This window comes from Choloepus didactylus, chromosome 1 (genome assembly GCF_015220235.1).
Source record: "Choloepus didactylus isolate mChoDid1 chromosome 1, mChoDid1.pri, whole genome shotgun sequence".
In the NCBI taxonomy this organism is placed as follows: Eukaryota; Metazoa; Chordata; class Mammalia; order Pilosa; family Megalonychidae; genus Choloepus; species Choloepus didactylus.
The window spans coordinates 87,702,264-87,716,352 of NC_051307.1; the positions used below are offsets into that span (position 1 = coordinate 87,702,264).

General features: G+C 33.7%; 1 protein-coding gene across 8 annotated transcripts in view; it reads left to right on the forward strand.

Annotated features, from left to right (window-relative positions):
• STXBP5L (syntaxin binding protein 5 like) overlaps nucleotides 1-14,089 on the forward strand; it is a 553,599-nt gene that overhangs the window by 415,639 nt on the left and 123,871 nt on the right. For all 8 annotated transcript variants that reach the window (XM_037836387.1, XM_037836395.1, XM_037836407.1 and 5 more), the window contains one exon: nucleotides 8,169-8,234. In XM_037836387.1, the coding sequence (XP_037692315.1) occupies nucleotides 8,169-8,234 (66 nt within the window). The remainder of the gene's footprint in view (nucleotides 1-8,168; nucleotides 8,235-14,089) is intronic.

The window sequence follows — 14,089 nt, forward strand, 5'->3', positions numbered from 1 at the left end:
TAGTTCCTCATGATCTAGGTTCAAGGAAGGAGTAGTCCTGCCAAAGGTAGAGAGACTACAAAGAAGAGGAGAAATCGGTGAAGTTTAGTGACCATATGGACTGGCCTGTTGAGTTGGAATCTGAATAAGCCCTAAAGGCAAAAACAAATCTTGGAAATTCTCCAACTTGGAAATTTTCTGTCACCTTAACTCTACTACTACCAGAGTTTTGCTGATAAATGGCAGTGCAAATGTGACTGGAAAGCAGAAAGAATTTATGCAGTCTCAAAGTGCTTGAATTCTGGGATTATTGTAGTTTAATCAAAAGTGAATTAAAACTATCTGAAGCTGCTTCCCAAAGTTCCTCCAGCATAAATACTGATAAGATCAGAAATCAGCTACTTAGCAAAAGGTATGTAGAAGTTTGAGTGATGAGGGGCAAAGAGAGATTTTCTTGGTCATGTTTGAAACCAGAGAACTCAATCTAATTGAAGCTGAAACCCAGCCACAGCCCAGTTTCAATACTTTGTAGAATCTGAATGCTCAACATTTCTGTTCCAGTTTGCTAATGCTGCCATTACGCAAAATACCAGAAATGGATTGGCTTTTATAAAGGGGATTTATTAAGTTACAAATTTATAGTTCTAAAGCCATAAAAGTGTCCAAACCAAGGCATAAACGTGAGCACACCTTCACTGGAGAAATGCCATTGGCATCTGGAAAACCTCTGTTAGTTCAGAAGGCATGTGGCTGGTAGCTGCTGGCTCCCAGGTTGCATTTCAAAATGGCATTCTCCAAAATGTCTCTAGTCGTGGCTTCTCAGGGCAAACTCTGGGCTAGTATCTCCAAATCATCAGCAAAAGTCCGCTTTCAATGGCCATCTCCAAAATGTCTCTCTAAGCTGCAGCACTGAGCTCCTTCTGTCTGGGCTCTTAATAGGGCTCCAGTAAACTAATCAAGACCCACATGCTGAACTGGCAAGGCCATACCTCCATGGAAATAATCTACTCAAAGTTACCACCCACAGTTGTGTGTGTCACATCTCCATGGAAACAACCTAATCCAAATATCCCACAAGATTGGATTAAAAGATCATCGCTTTTTCTTGGGGGGCATAATATGTCCAAACTAACACAATTTCCCTTGGGTATATTCATGTAAATACTTTAATCTCCACTGTTGTTTTATACACAGCATACTTTCAAAAAATAGAAAACATGCATATAAACTGAACAATGTGACTCATAATGGAGTGGGAAAAAAATCATCTAAGCAGACCTATGGATCACCCAAATTGAAATTAACAGACAATAACTTTTAAATACCTATTATAAGAAATTGTAGGAAAAGATGAATTATAATGGGTGAATGTATTGGGGAATTTCAGGAGATATGTTGAAGTAAAAAATAACAAAATTGAAATTCTAGAACTAAGAAATAAGATATCTGAAAAAAAAATTCATGAGACTAGTTAAACAACATATTGGACAACAGAAAAAAATGTGAACTTGAATACAGATCAATAGAAATGAGCCACCTCGACAGGTGAACTCGCTACCCTCCCCCCTACGTGGGACCTGACTCCCAGGTGTGTAAAACTCCCTGGCAACGCAGAGTATGACTCCCGGGGATGAATGTGGACCCGGCATCATGGGATTGAGAGTATTTTCTTGACCAAAAGGGGGATGCAAAATGAGACGAAATAGATTCAGTGGCTGAGAGATTCCAAATGGAGTCGAGAGGTCACTCTGGTGGACATTCTTATGCACTATATAGATAACACCTCTTAGGCTTTAATGTATTGGAATAGCTAGAAGTAAATACCTGAAACTACCAAACTCCAACCCAGCAGTCTGGACTCCTGAAGACAATTATATAATAATGTAGATTACAAGCGGTGACAGTGTGATTGTGAAGACCTTGTGGATCACACCCCCTTTATCTAGTGTATGGATGAGTGGAGGAAAGGGGATAAAAACTAAAGGACAAATGGGGTGGGATGGGGGGATGATTTGGGTGTTCCTTTTTCACTTTTATTTTTTATTCTTGTTCTGGTTCTTTCTGATGTAAGGAAAATGTTCAGAGATAGATTGTGGTGATGAATGCATAACTATGTTATCATACTGTGGACAGTGGATTGTATATCATGGATGATTGTATGGTGTGTGAATGTATTTCAATAAAACTGAATTTAATAAAAAAAATTAAGATAACATAAACAATTTGACAGGAAAAAAAAGTAGAAATGAGCCAAATGGAAGCAAAAGAATAAAAATGGTTCACAAATACTAAATAAGCATTAATAACTTTGGGCTGAAATTTTTCTAAATTTGATGAAAAACTTCAGCTCAAAGATCCAAGAAGCTCAAAGAACCTTAAACAGAAAAAATACATAGAAAACCACACTTAAGCCATCATAGCCACACTGCTGAAACCAATATTAAAGAGAAAAATTCAAAATCAACAGAGAAACAAAAATGCGTGCGCGCGCACACACACACACACACAGGGGAACAATGATATGAATAGTGAACAACTTCTCATCAGTAATAACTGAAGCCAAAAGACAAATGGAATGACACTTTTTAAGTGCTGAAGAAAAATAATTGTGAATCCAGAATTCTATATACAACAACAAAAAAAAATCCTCCAAAAATTAAAGTAAATGAATTTCTCTTCAGCAGACCAGCACTAAAAGAAATGTTTAAAAAGTTTTCTGAAGAGAAATAATATTAGGTAGAAATTTAGATATTCAGAAATATTGAAGAGCTCTAGAAATAATATATGTGTGGGTAAATGTATAATATTATTTTTTATTTTCTTAAATAGTCTAAATTGACTCTTTAGATTTAAAAATAACATTATATTGTGGGGTTTATAACAGATGTATAAGTAAAGTGTATGGTAACAATAACACAAAGGATGGGAATGGGGTAAACAGCATTACAGTGTTGTAAGTTTCTTTCATTTTAAGAGAAGTGATATAATATTAATTAAAGGTAGAAAATTCTAAATGCATATTATAATCCTTAGAATGACCTCCAAGAAAATAAAACAGATGTAGCTAAGAAGCCAAAGAGAAGATAAAATGGAATACTAAAAAAATATTTTATCATCTCAAAAGATGGAAAAGAATAACAGTGGAAAAATGAGTAGAGGGGGTAAATTGAAAACAAATAGGAAGATGGCAAATATAAGTGTAACAACATCCATGATTATATTAAATGTAAGTGGACTAAACAGTCCACTGAAAAGGCAGAGATTGTGACACAGGATTTTTTTTTTAAAGGCCCAATTATATGCTGTTTATAAGACATTGCACTTTAATTAGTGTGCTGGTTTGAATGTATTATGTCCCCCAAATGCCATTATCTTTGATGCAGTCTTGTGGGGCAAACATTTTAGTGCTGATTAGATTGGAATTCTTTGAGTGTTTCCATGGAGATGTGCCCCACCCAACTGTAGGTGATAACTCTGATTAGATATTTCCTTGGAGGCATGGCCCCACCCATTGAGGGTGGGCCTTGATCAGTGGAGCTATTTAAATGAGCTGACAGGCAGAGGGAACTCAGTGCAGCTGTGAGTGACATTTTAAAGAGGAGCAACAGCCAAGAGGGACACTTTGAAGAAAGCACAGGAGCTGCAGATGAGAGACACTTTGAAGACAGCTGTTGAAAGCAGACTCTTGCTCCAGAGAAGCTGAGAGAGGACAAATATCCCAAGTGCAACTAAGAGTGATATTTTTGAGGAACTGCAGCCTAGAGAGAAACATCCTGAGTGAAAGCCATTTTGAAACCAGAATTTTGGAGCAGACTCCAGCCACATGCCTTCCCAGCTAACAGAGGTTTTCCGGATGCCATTGGCCATCCTCCAGTGAAGGTACCCAATTGCTGATATGTTACCTTGGACACTTTATGGCCTTAAGACTGTAACTGTGTAACCAAATAAACCCCCTTTTATAAAAGCCAATCCATCTCTGGTGTTTTACATTCCAGCAGCACTAGCAAACTAGAACAATTAGTAAAACACAAATAGGTGGTAGAAAAAGAAGGGAAAAAGAATTCCATGAAAAAATAACCTATGTGAGATAAATTAGACTTCAAAGCAAGGAAGTACAGAAGCACAATTCATAATTATAAAAGGATGAATTCATTAGGAAGATATGAAAATTGTATACTTGTATGGCCTTAATAAGAGATATTCAAAATATATAAAGCAATAATTGACAAAACTAAAGAATCTCTATTATCTCTACAATTAAGTCCATACTCCTTAAATAGGAAATTTCTCCATTATTTGTCCCCAAATTTCTTTTCAGCCTCATTTTAATATCTTTCCAGGTCTATACTATTCCATTTATTCATTATTCTCTTTTCTGGTAGCAGTACAAATCTGGTAATTCAGATAAGGCAATGATTTATAGTAAGAGTCAGCCTTGCTCAAATAGTACACCATCACCATCCCAATTCATCTGAGTATAGACTTATCAAAATTGTTACAGTAACTTCATAATATTTCTTCCTAATTACCATCTCAAGCAAATACAACCTTCATATTTCCACTCCAAATTTTCAGAGATCCAAATGATGTATTTAGAACATCTGTTGCAAAGAAGAGATGGGTTGAAAGGACTTAACAGGCAGAAATACTTTCTGGAGACCTAAGTAAGGAAAGCAGAATCCAGTGGGAACAGAAAGTAACTGTCTTGCCAGCATGAGCAAAAGATAAAGAGAAGCAAAACTAATTAAATTTCTTTTCCTTAGATAGAATCAAAGAGATTGTTATTAATAATAATACCCTGTGCCTTCCATATACAACAGTCATATGCTGTGTTCTCATTGCTTATTTAGTTACTGCCATTAGAACAGGAATTGTAACCATCTTGCTCACCATCATACCTGTTCCAGTAACTATTGTTACATAACAAATCACCCCAAATTCATTCATGTAAAACATGCTCAGTAATTCTGTGCATCAGAGCATAGAAGGGATGGCTTGTTGGGAGCCTCCAGGAAGACTCAACAACTGTTAGTGACTTAAATGACTAGTATCTGGATTCAGCTGAGGCTTCTTCATTTACATATCCAGTCCCAGGACTGGAAAGACTCCAAGTCTGCACTCAAGTATGTTGACTGGAGTACCTATACATGGCTTCTTCATGTGGCTTGGTCTTCTCACAGCATTATGGTAACTTGATTTCAAAAGGGAGTATGCAAAGGGAGAGTATCCCAAGATCAAGCATTATAAGATAACCAAGTAGAAACTTTATGGTCTTTCATGACTTGGCTTCAGAAGTTACATAGCATTATTTTCTCCATACTCTGTATATCAAAGCAGTCACAAGCCTACTGAAATTCAAGGAGAAGAGACATAGACTACTCCTTAATTGAAGGAATGTCCAAGAATCTGGAGATGATATTTTAAAACTGTCACAATAATCCCATGCCTAATACAGAACCTTGGCACAGTAATCACTCAATGAATATTTATTAAAACAAGAATGGAATGGGAAGGTTTGAGTTATGATTTTGAAGACTTAAATATGTAGGTAAAGTGTTAGAAATGCCTCTTTGATATATAAGCAGGTGCCAGCTAATATTTGTTACACTGTATTTTCCAAGTTTGCCATTTAATGTTCCTAATGACTTATCAGTAAGTTTCAGGAAGCCTGAGTACATAACTGAGAGCTGGTCTGCCTTTAAAGAGACATTTAAAGTCTGTTATATTATTTTTAAATTTCATGTGTCTTGATCTGAGTGCTAGTTACGTAAATGTGTTTACTTGGTGAAAACTCATCCAGTTATACACTTATGATCTGTGCACTTTCCTGTATGTATCTTATACTTCAATGTCGAATTACTTCAAGTATTTCAAATTAAAAATAGTGTTATGTGGAAAAATCAAAATACAAAGCTGGCTTTGATCGATTAAAAATAATCATGGTAGGAAGAAAATAAGCCAAAACTATGATTAAATTCTATAGTTTTTATCCCCTCAGTTTTCTTTCAAGTTTTGTGTAGAGATAAAGCATTACTTCTATAGTCAGAAAAAATCATGTTTATTTTTAAATAATGAAGACTTTGAATAGTTTTTATAGAGTTGAATGATGATAGTTATAAAAATATTAAGGGTTTGAATACATTTAAATTTACACATAGAAACTGCTTTACTGTTATTATTAGGTCCACATGGAGCAGGAAAGCAGGTGAATTCAGGAGAACTAGGGAAAACAGAAGACTCAATAGACAATAAGGGAGTAGAAGAAAATGGTAATTTTCACATAAAGGAAGCTTAGCCCTTGATACAGCAAGCATGGTTCTTTCCAATATAATGACCAACTCCCAGCTCTCCTGCATCTTAGCTGAAAAATTTGGGAGCAATGTATATAATAGCATCTCTACCTCATGTCTACTGTAGGGGTAGTAATATAACTTGTCTCATAATACTGTTACATGTGAAAGAGATAATTTAGATAAAGGTCCTAGCCCAGTGTTAAGGGCAAAATAAGTGCATGATAAATAGTTGTTACTATTACTGTTACAATGAAGAACATATAGTGTATTAGGCATTCAATAATTTTGATTTACTAACTCAGCTTATAGTGATGTCCTCAAAATCTTTCTGAGATCTGTATAACTCCCTCTGTCAAACAGTCCTGTATCACTCAGTAGTCATTTTAGTTCCTCTCTGTGGTGGCTCATAATTCTTCTACCTCCTCGTCTGTTGTTCCAACTGACTTAATGTTTCTAGTTCTAGAAGTCCTCCTGCTCCCTTTGTAATCTGCTCTGTCTCTAATTTACTGTCAGATAACAAAGCCTGTTTAAGTCAGTAAAGGAGGGCCAGTGATAGTTAGGTAGCTCCGCTGTAGAGTAGCATTTATTGCTTTATAGCCTTTTTCCTATCCACTTAGTTTTTCTAAGAATGTGTTCAGAATAGTTTAGGTTCATGAGTATCTACTTTCCAAATAAATAGTAATATTTATATCAGTAAGTATTATATGTGTATTATGAGTATAGACAGAAGCAAAGATTGGATGATCACTAAGTTAAAGGTCTTACAAATTTTCAGTGAAGTAGGAGAACAATTAGACTGGGAGTTGAAGGAGCAATTGAAAGGAATATTAGTGCAGAATAATGTAGTGTGAAAATATCTGTACTATGAGTTCTGGGCTCTATTCAAGATATTTAACTAATTTAGTTCTGTGACCTTTAAGTAGTTTAAACTCTTTGAACTTAACAATTTCTCATCTATAAAACAAGAGTTGGATTAGGTTATCTCAATGACCTTTTCAACTCTAAATTTTTATGATTCTTTGAACCTACAGCAAGTTTATTGGTCCAAATTGTATAAAGAAGAGGGTGGTGGGGAGAAATATGAACAGACATTATTTAAGTAATTGATGATAGCTCTCAAATGCTTCAGCTTATGGGGATTTACATTCAAGTAGAAACTTAGTTTTTTTTTTTTGTAAAGAGAAAGTATGTGGGACTCTCCAACGAGGATAGGAAACCCATAATGAAGAATATCTAATGAATGCTGTAGGAATGCAGATTGGAAGATGATAGCAAAATGTTTAATAATCTGTTATGGTTATCCTTGTATTTGTCAGGAAAGAGACAGAATAGAAAATAAGAAATATTAGAAATTAGAGAAAATATAGAGTTTATTATAGAAGGACTTGATACCACAGAATGAATCACTTAGCATTTGCTACACAATATTCTATTTTTATTAATAAATATAAAACTTAAATTTTGTAGCATCACTCTTCTGAAAGATCTTTTAAAAGCCAATAAGCATTTCTACTGAAGGTAGATTTGATCAGGTCCTTTTAAAAACCCCTTCTAACTCTTATTATTCTTGGTCTATTTTCAGATAGAACCAGATATCACCTGTTTAATATTGAGCCTTCTTAAAGTAGCTGTTTCATGTGAAAATAATAAGAAAGGGGATTTTAAATCTTTCCACCAGCCATGTTCAATTACACTTTGTATGTCAATCAGTTATTGCTCCTGATTTTTTCTGTATCACTTGTTAAAACAAACTTTTGGAATAATTGTCATAGCATGGGCATGGGAAAGTAGTTTTCATAGGGAAAACAAAACCTTTTTAAACATAGGATTTAAGGAATAAGAATTACTTAGGAAATGCTATCAAAATTTATCTCACTTTTGACGTCTTCTTTGCAGGTTTAACTGAGTTGAATGACAGTCCAGTTCCCTTGGAACTTGAACGTTGCAAGTCTCCCACTTCAGGTAAACATGAGCGTTTTTGTTTGTTTGTTTGTTTTTGTTTTTTTTTTTCCAGACTTATGGTACTTCACTACAGGAATCTACTGCTTTATTTTCATAATTCTTATATTGTGAAATTCATAATATTAATAATTAGAATGATTCTATTTCTGAAACTTAGCCATAAGCAAATTTGATTCCAAAATCAAATAGAAATAGATGTCTTTAAAAGTCTTTGGTGCCCAAAATAAAATTGACATAGAGATGACCATAATACTTTTAAAGATATTTTAAAGAAATGTTATTTCCATAAATAAGGCCCAATAAGTATAAAAATAAATTAGTAGTATTACACAGAAACTCTGTCCTCTTCTGGCTACAGCTGAACTAGTGGGAAATATATACTACAGGTGAGTGAGTAAATGATACCATCCCTCTGGACAACAGTTTGGAAACACCATGAATTAAAGGCTTTTAAAATGTGCATCTCTTCTCAAAATTTATTCCCAGGAAATACTTGAAAAAAGTGCAAGTATTTACCTGTATTTATCCATGACATCATTTCTAATATGGAAAAATTAGAAAAAACACTAAATGCCTGACATCATCCCTGTATGAAATATTATGGAAACATAAAATAATGAGGAATTATATTCATTGACAAGAAATAAAAATGATAATATAATGTGGTGTGAAATAAAATATCAGGATAAAGCATGAGCCCATTAAAATATATAAAATATGTAGGTATAAAGATTTCTGGGAAAAAGTGTTTAAACTATATAAAAAATATTAACCGCAGAAATGTCTGGCTAGTGGGATTATGAGTGGTTTACTTTTTTAAATTTTTATTTATCTGATTATTCTGTTTTTTCTATAATGAATACAAAGTAAATGTGTAAATTTTTAAAGCACTAAAAATATTAGGTATCTCTTTGACACTTAACTGTATGTGAATCTGTTTTCATAAAGGATCAAAAATTTGTAATTCTGTTTTCTCTTTTATTTTAACTTCATATAAATTTATAAAAATTTGTTAATAAATTTATAACACAATGAATTTATAATTTTACATATTCATTAGAATTGTGACACTTCTTCAATTTATTCTGTCCCCTTAAGAGTTGTTAGTTTTTTATCCTTGTCCCTAGGCTGAATGGAATCTAGTTGTGTACTGTGTAAATATTTGTTTAATCATGTCCTTTTGATCCTCATTTTACTACTTTTATTTTAAACGTTCTCTCTTTATATTAATACATACCTGGTTTAGGTATTTATTATCTCATACCTGGGGCATCACAAATATTCTGGCAGGTGCCTCCTGCTTTCCATCTCTCCCTCTTAAAATCCATTTTTCACGTCTTGATGCAAAACTAACCCCCTCAAAATATTACTTTAGTTATATTTTCCCATAATCAGAAGCCTTCAATATAAGATATAATTCAATATCCTATGTCAAATTTAAATAACTTATCCGGACTCTAAATTCTCATCCATATTCTTTGAATAGTAATACACTTTTGTGGTTCAAACATCAAAAAAAAATGGAGTGAAAATTTTCCCTCCCATCCAGTCCCATACATTGTTTCCATCCTACTAAAAGATTATTATTATTAGTTTCTTGTTTATGGTTTCAGACAATTCATATTAGCTAACAAACCAAAAAGACATCTATTCTTTTCTGCTTCCTGTTTTATGCAAAAATTTTATTTATATGCATTTTACTATACTTTCCTTGTTTCACTTCACAGTGTGTCTTATCTTTCTATTTCATTACATAAAGCATTTCTTCATTCTTTTTCACAGTTATGTGATATTCCATTGCATGCACATGCTATTCATTTCTCCTGTTAAAGGACATACTTTGATACCAATCTTCTGCTATTACAAACAATGTTTCAGTGACTAACCATGATACAAAAATCTTTTTAAATGTGTTATACCTTCATGGGGTAAATTCTTGAAATAGGACTTGCAAGGTTAAAGAATATTTGCCTACTTTTTATAGATAGTCACAAATTGTTCTCCGTAGGATTTGTAACAATTTCCTCTCCTAGCAATAACATGCCAATGTTTGTTATCAGTCAATTTTTTGGAATATTGCCTTGTCTAATAGTTAAAAAGGGTATCTAAATATAGTTGCAGTTTACATTTTAAGTAATTTTGAATGTGTTTTCATATGTTTAAGAGCTCTTTTAAGTTTTTTGAACCATTTATTCACATATTTTGCCCATTTTCTGTTAAGATGGTCTTTTATGTTTGACTTTGTAGAACCTCTTTATAAATGAAGACTAGCCCTTTGTGCTATGAGATCCAAATATTTATAATTTTTATTTTTTGCTTATGGTGTCTATTGCTTTAGAGCAGGTATTTTTTTGTTGTTGTTAGAGAAGGTGTAAACTTACAGAAATATCATGCATAAAGTCTATAAATACAGAGTTCCCATATACCACATATACCACCATATTATTAACACCTTGCATTAGAGTGGTACATTTTTTATAATTCATGAAAGAACATTTTTACAATTGTACTTTTAACTATAGTCCATCATTTACAGTAGGGTTCATTGTGTTCTACAGTCCTGTTTTTTCTTTTAATTTTTAGTCTAATAACGTATATACAACCTAAAATTTCCCTTTTTAACCACATTCACATATATAACTCGGTGCTGTTAATTAACATTCACAGTGTTGTGCTACCATCACCCCACCATCCATTATCAAAACTTTATAATCAACTCAAATAGATAGAGTCACTACCTTAAATTCGTTTGGGTATACACCTTGTAATGGGATTGCTGAGTCATATGGAAGTTCTATACTTAGCTTTCTGGGGAACTGCCAAGCTGTCTTCCATAGCCGATGCTCCATTTTACATCCCCACAGGCAGTTAATGAGTGTTTCTCTTTCTCCACATCCTCTTCAACACATGATATTTTCCATTTTATTATTAGCAGCCACTCAAATGGGTATTAAATGGTGTCTCATTTTGGTTTTGATTTGCATTTCCCTGATGGCTAATGTGGTTGCGCATCTTTTCATGGGCTTTCTGACCATTTGTATATCTTCTTTGAAGATATGTCTGTTCAAGTCTTTTGCCCATTTTTTAATTGAGTTGTCTTTTTGTTGTTGAGTTGAAGGATTTCTTTATGTATACTGAATATTAAACCTTTATCAGATTTGTGGTTTCCAAATATTTTCTCCCATTGCATAAGTTGTCACTTTACTTTCATATAGTCCTTTGAGGTGCAAAAGATTTAAATTTTGATGAGGTCTCATTTATCTTTTTTTTTTATTGTTGCTTGTCCTTTGGGTGTAAAGTCTACGAAACCATTGCCTAAACAAGGTCCTGAAGAAACTTCCCTATGTTCTCTTCTAGAAGTTTCATAGTTCTAACTGTTATATTTAGGTCTTTGACCCATTTTGAGTTGATTTTTGTTAAGATTTGAGATATGGGTCCACCTCCTTTATTTGCAAATGGAATTCAGTTTTTCTGCTACTATTTGTTGAAGAGACTATTCTTTCTTGAAAGGTGGTCTTTGCCACCTTTCAAAAATCAGTTGACCATAAATGTGAGGGTTGATTTCTGAGCTCTTAATTCTATTCCATTAATCTATATGTCTGCCCTTGTGCTAGTACCATGCTGTTTAGATTACTATGACTTTGCAGTAATTTGTAAGATTTGGAAGTGTGAGTACTCCAACTTCATTCTTCTTTTTCAAGATGGCTTTAGCTATGCGGGGCCCCTTACCCTTCCATATAAATTTAATGATTAGCTTTTCCGTTTCTGCAAAGAAGGTCATCTGAATTTTGATTGGGATTGCACTGAATCTATAAATTGCTTTGGGTAGCTATGCTATTTGAAGCTGTTATGTACCCCAGAAAAGCCCCTTTTCCTTTGATAGAATTCCCTTGTAAAGCCATCTGGTTCTAGGCTTTTCTTTGTTGGGAGGATTTTGATAATGGATTCAATCACTTTACAGGTAAATGGTTTGTTGAGATCCTTTATTTCTTCTTCAGTCAATGCAGGTAGTTTGTGTGTTTCTAAAAATTTGTCCATTTCCTCTAGGTTATATAATTTTTGGCATACTGTTTTTCAAAGCATCCTCTTATAATCACCTGTATTTCAGCAGGGTTGGTAGTAATGTCTACATTTTCATTTCTGATTTTCATTGTTTGTATCTTCTCTCTTTTTTTCTTTGTCAGTCTAGCTAAGTGTTTGTCAATTTCATTGCTCTTATCAAAGAACCAACTTTTGGTTTTGTTGATTCTCTCTATTGCTTTTTTTTCAAATTTATTGAGATATATTCACATACCACACAAACCATCCAAAGTATACAAACACTGGCTCACAGTATGATCACATAGTTGTGCATATATCCCTTTAGATCAATTTGGAACATTTTTATTACTCCAGAACAGAAATAAGAATAAAAAATAAAACTCAAATCCTCCTACACCCGTTATCACCCCCCATTATTGACCCATAGTATTGGTGTAGTAAATTTGTTACTGTTGGTGAAAGAATATTAAAATTTTACTATTAACTATAGTCCATAGTTTACAATAGCTATATTTTTCCCTCTACCCCTCTATTAATTTTTAATTTTTAGTAGCTCTTGCAAGAACTTATTTATATTTGTAATGTTAATCAGTGATAAACATGACTTTAAACAACCAATTTAAATCAAATTTAACTACTATACAGCACTATTACTTATAATCCAAATAATTATTTGGATTATAAGCTACCATCACCTCTATCCATTCCCAAACAATTAACTTCAACTTCATTAACAGTTCTGTACATATTAGGTAACTGCTCCCCCTTATCTAGGATCTGTCTATCTCTAGGTGCCCTACATTCTACATTTCAAGACTACGAGTTTACGTGTCCTAGTTAGTTCATATTAATGAAATCATATATCTCTCCTTTTGTGTCTGGCTTATTGCACTCAGTGTTATGTCCTCAAGGTTCATTCATGTTGTCACATGCTTCAGGACCTCATTCCTTCTTACTGCTGCATAATATTCTATCGTATGTATGTACCACATTTTGCTTATCCACTCATCTGTTGATGGACTCTTGGATTGTTTCTATCTTTTGGCAATAGTGAATAATGCTGCTATGAACATTGGTGTGTGAATGTCTATTCGTGTCTCTGTTTTCAAATATTCTGGGTATGTGCCAAGTAGTGCAATTGCTGGGTCATAAGGCAACTCGATATTTAGTTTTCTGAGGAATACCAAACTTCCCCAGTGACTGTACCATTTTACACTGCCACCAACAGTGGATAAGTGTTCCTAGTTCTCCATATCCTCTCTAACATTTGTTTGTTTAATAGCATTCCTGTTTGTTTAATAGCAGCATTCTTATAGGTGTAAGATGATATCTCACTGTGGTTTTGATTTGCATTTCCCTAATAGCTAATAAAGATGAACATCTTTTCATGTGCTTTTTAGCCATTTGTATTTCCTATTTGGAAAAATGTCTATTCATATCCTTTGCCCACTTTATATTTGGGTTGTTTGTCCTTTTATTGTTGAGTTGTAGGATTTCTTTATATATACTGGATATCAAACTCTTTTCAGATATATGGTCATCACCTCTTCTCTCCCATTGAGTTGACTGCCTCTTCACCTTTTTTGACAAAGTCCTTTGAATCACAGAAGTGTTCAATCTTGAGGTGTTTCCATTAATCTGTTTTTTCCTTTTGTTGCTTGTGCTTTGGGTGTAAGGTCTGAGAAGGTACCTCCTATCACTAGGTCTTGAAGATGTTTCCCTATATTTTCATCTAGGAGTTTTATGGTAATGGCTCTTATATTTAGGTCTTTGATCCATTTTGAGTTGACTTTTGTATATGATGTGAGGTAGGG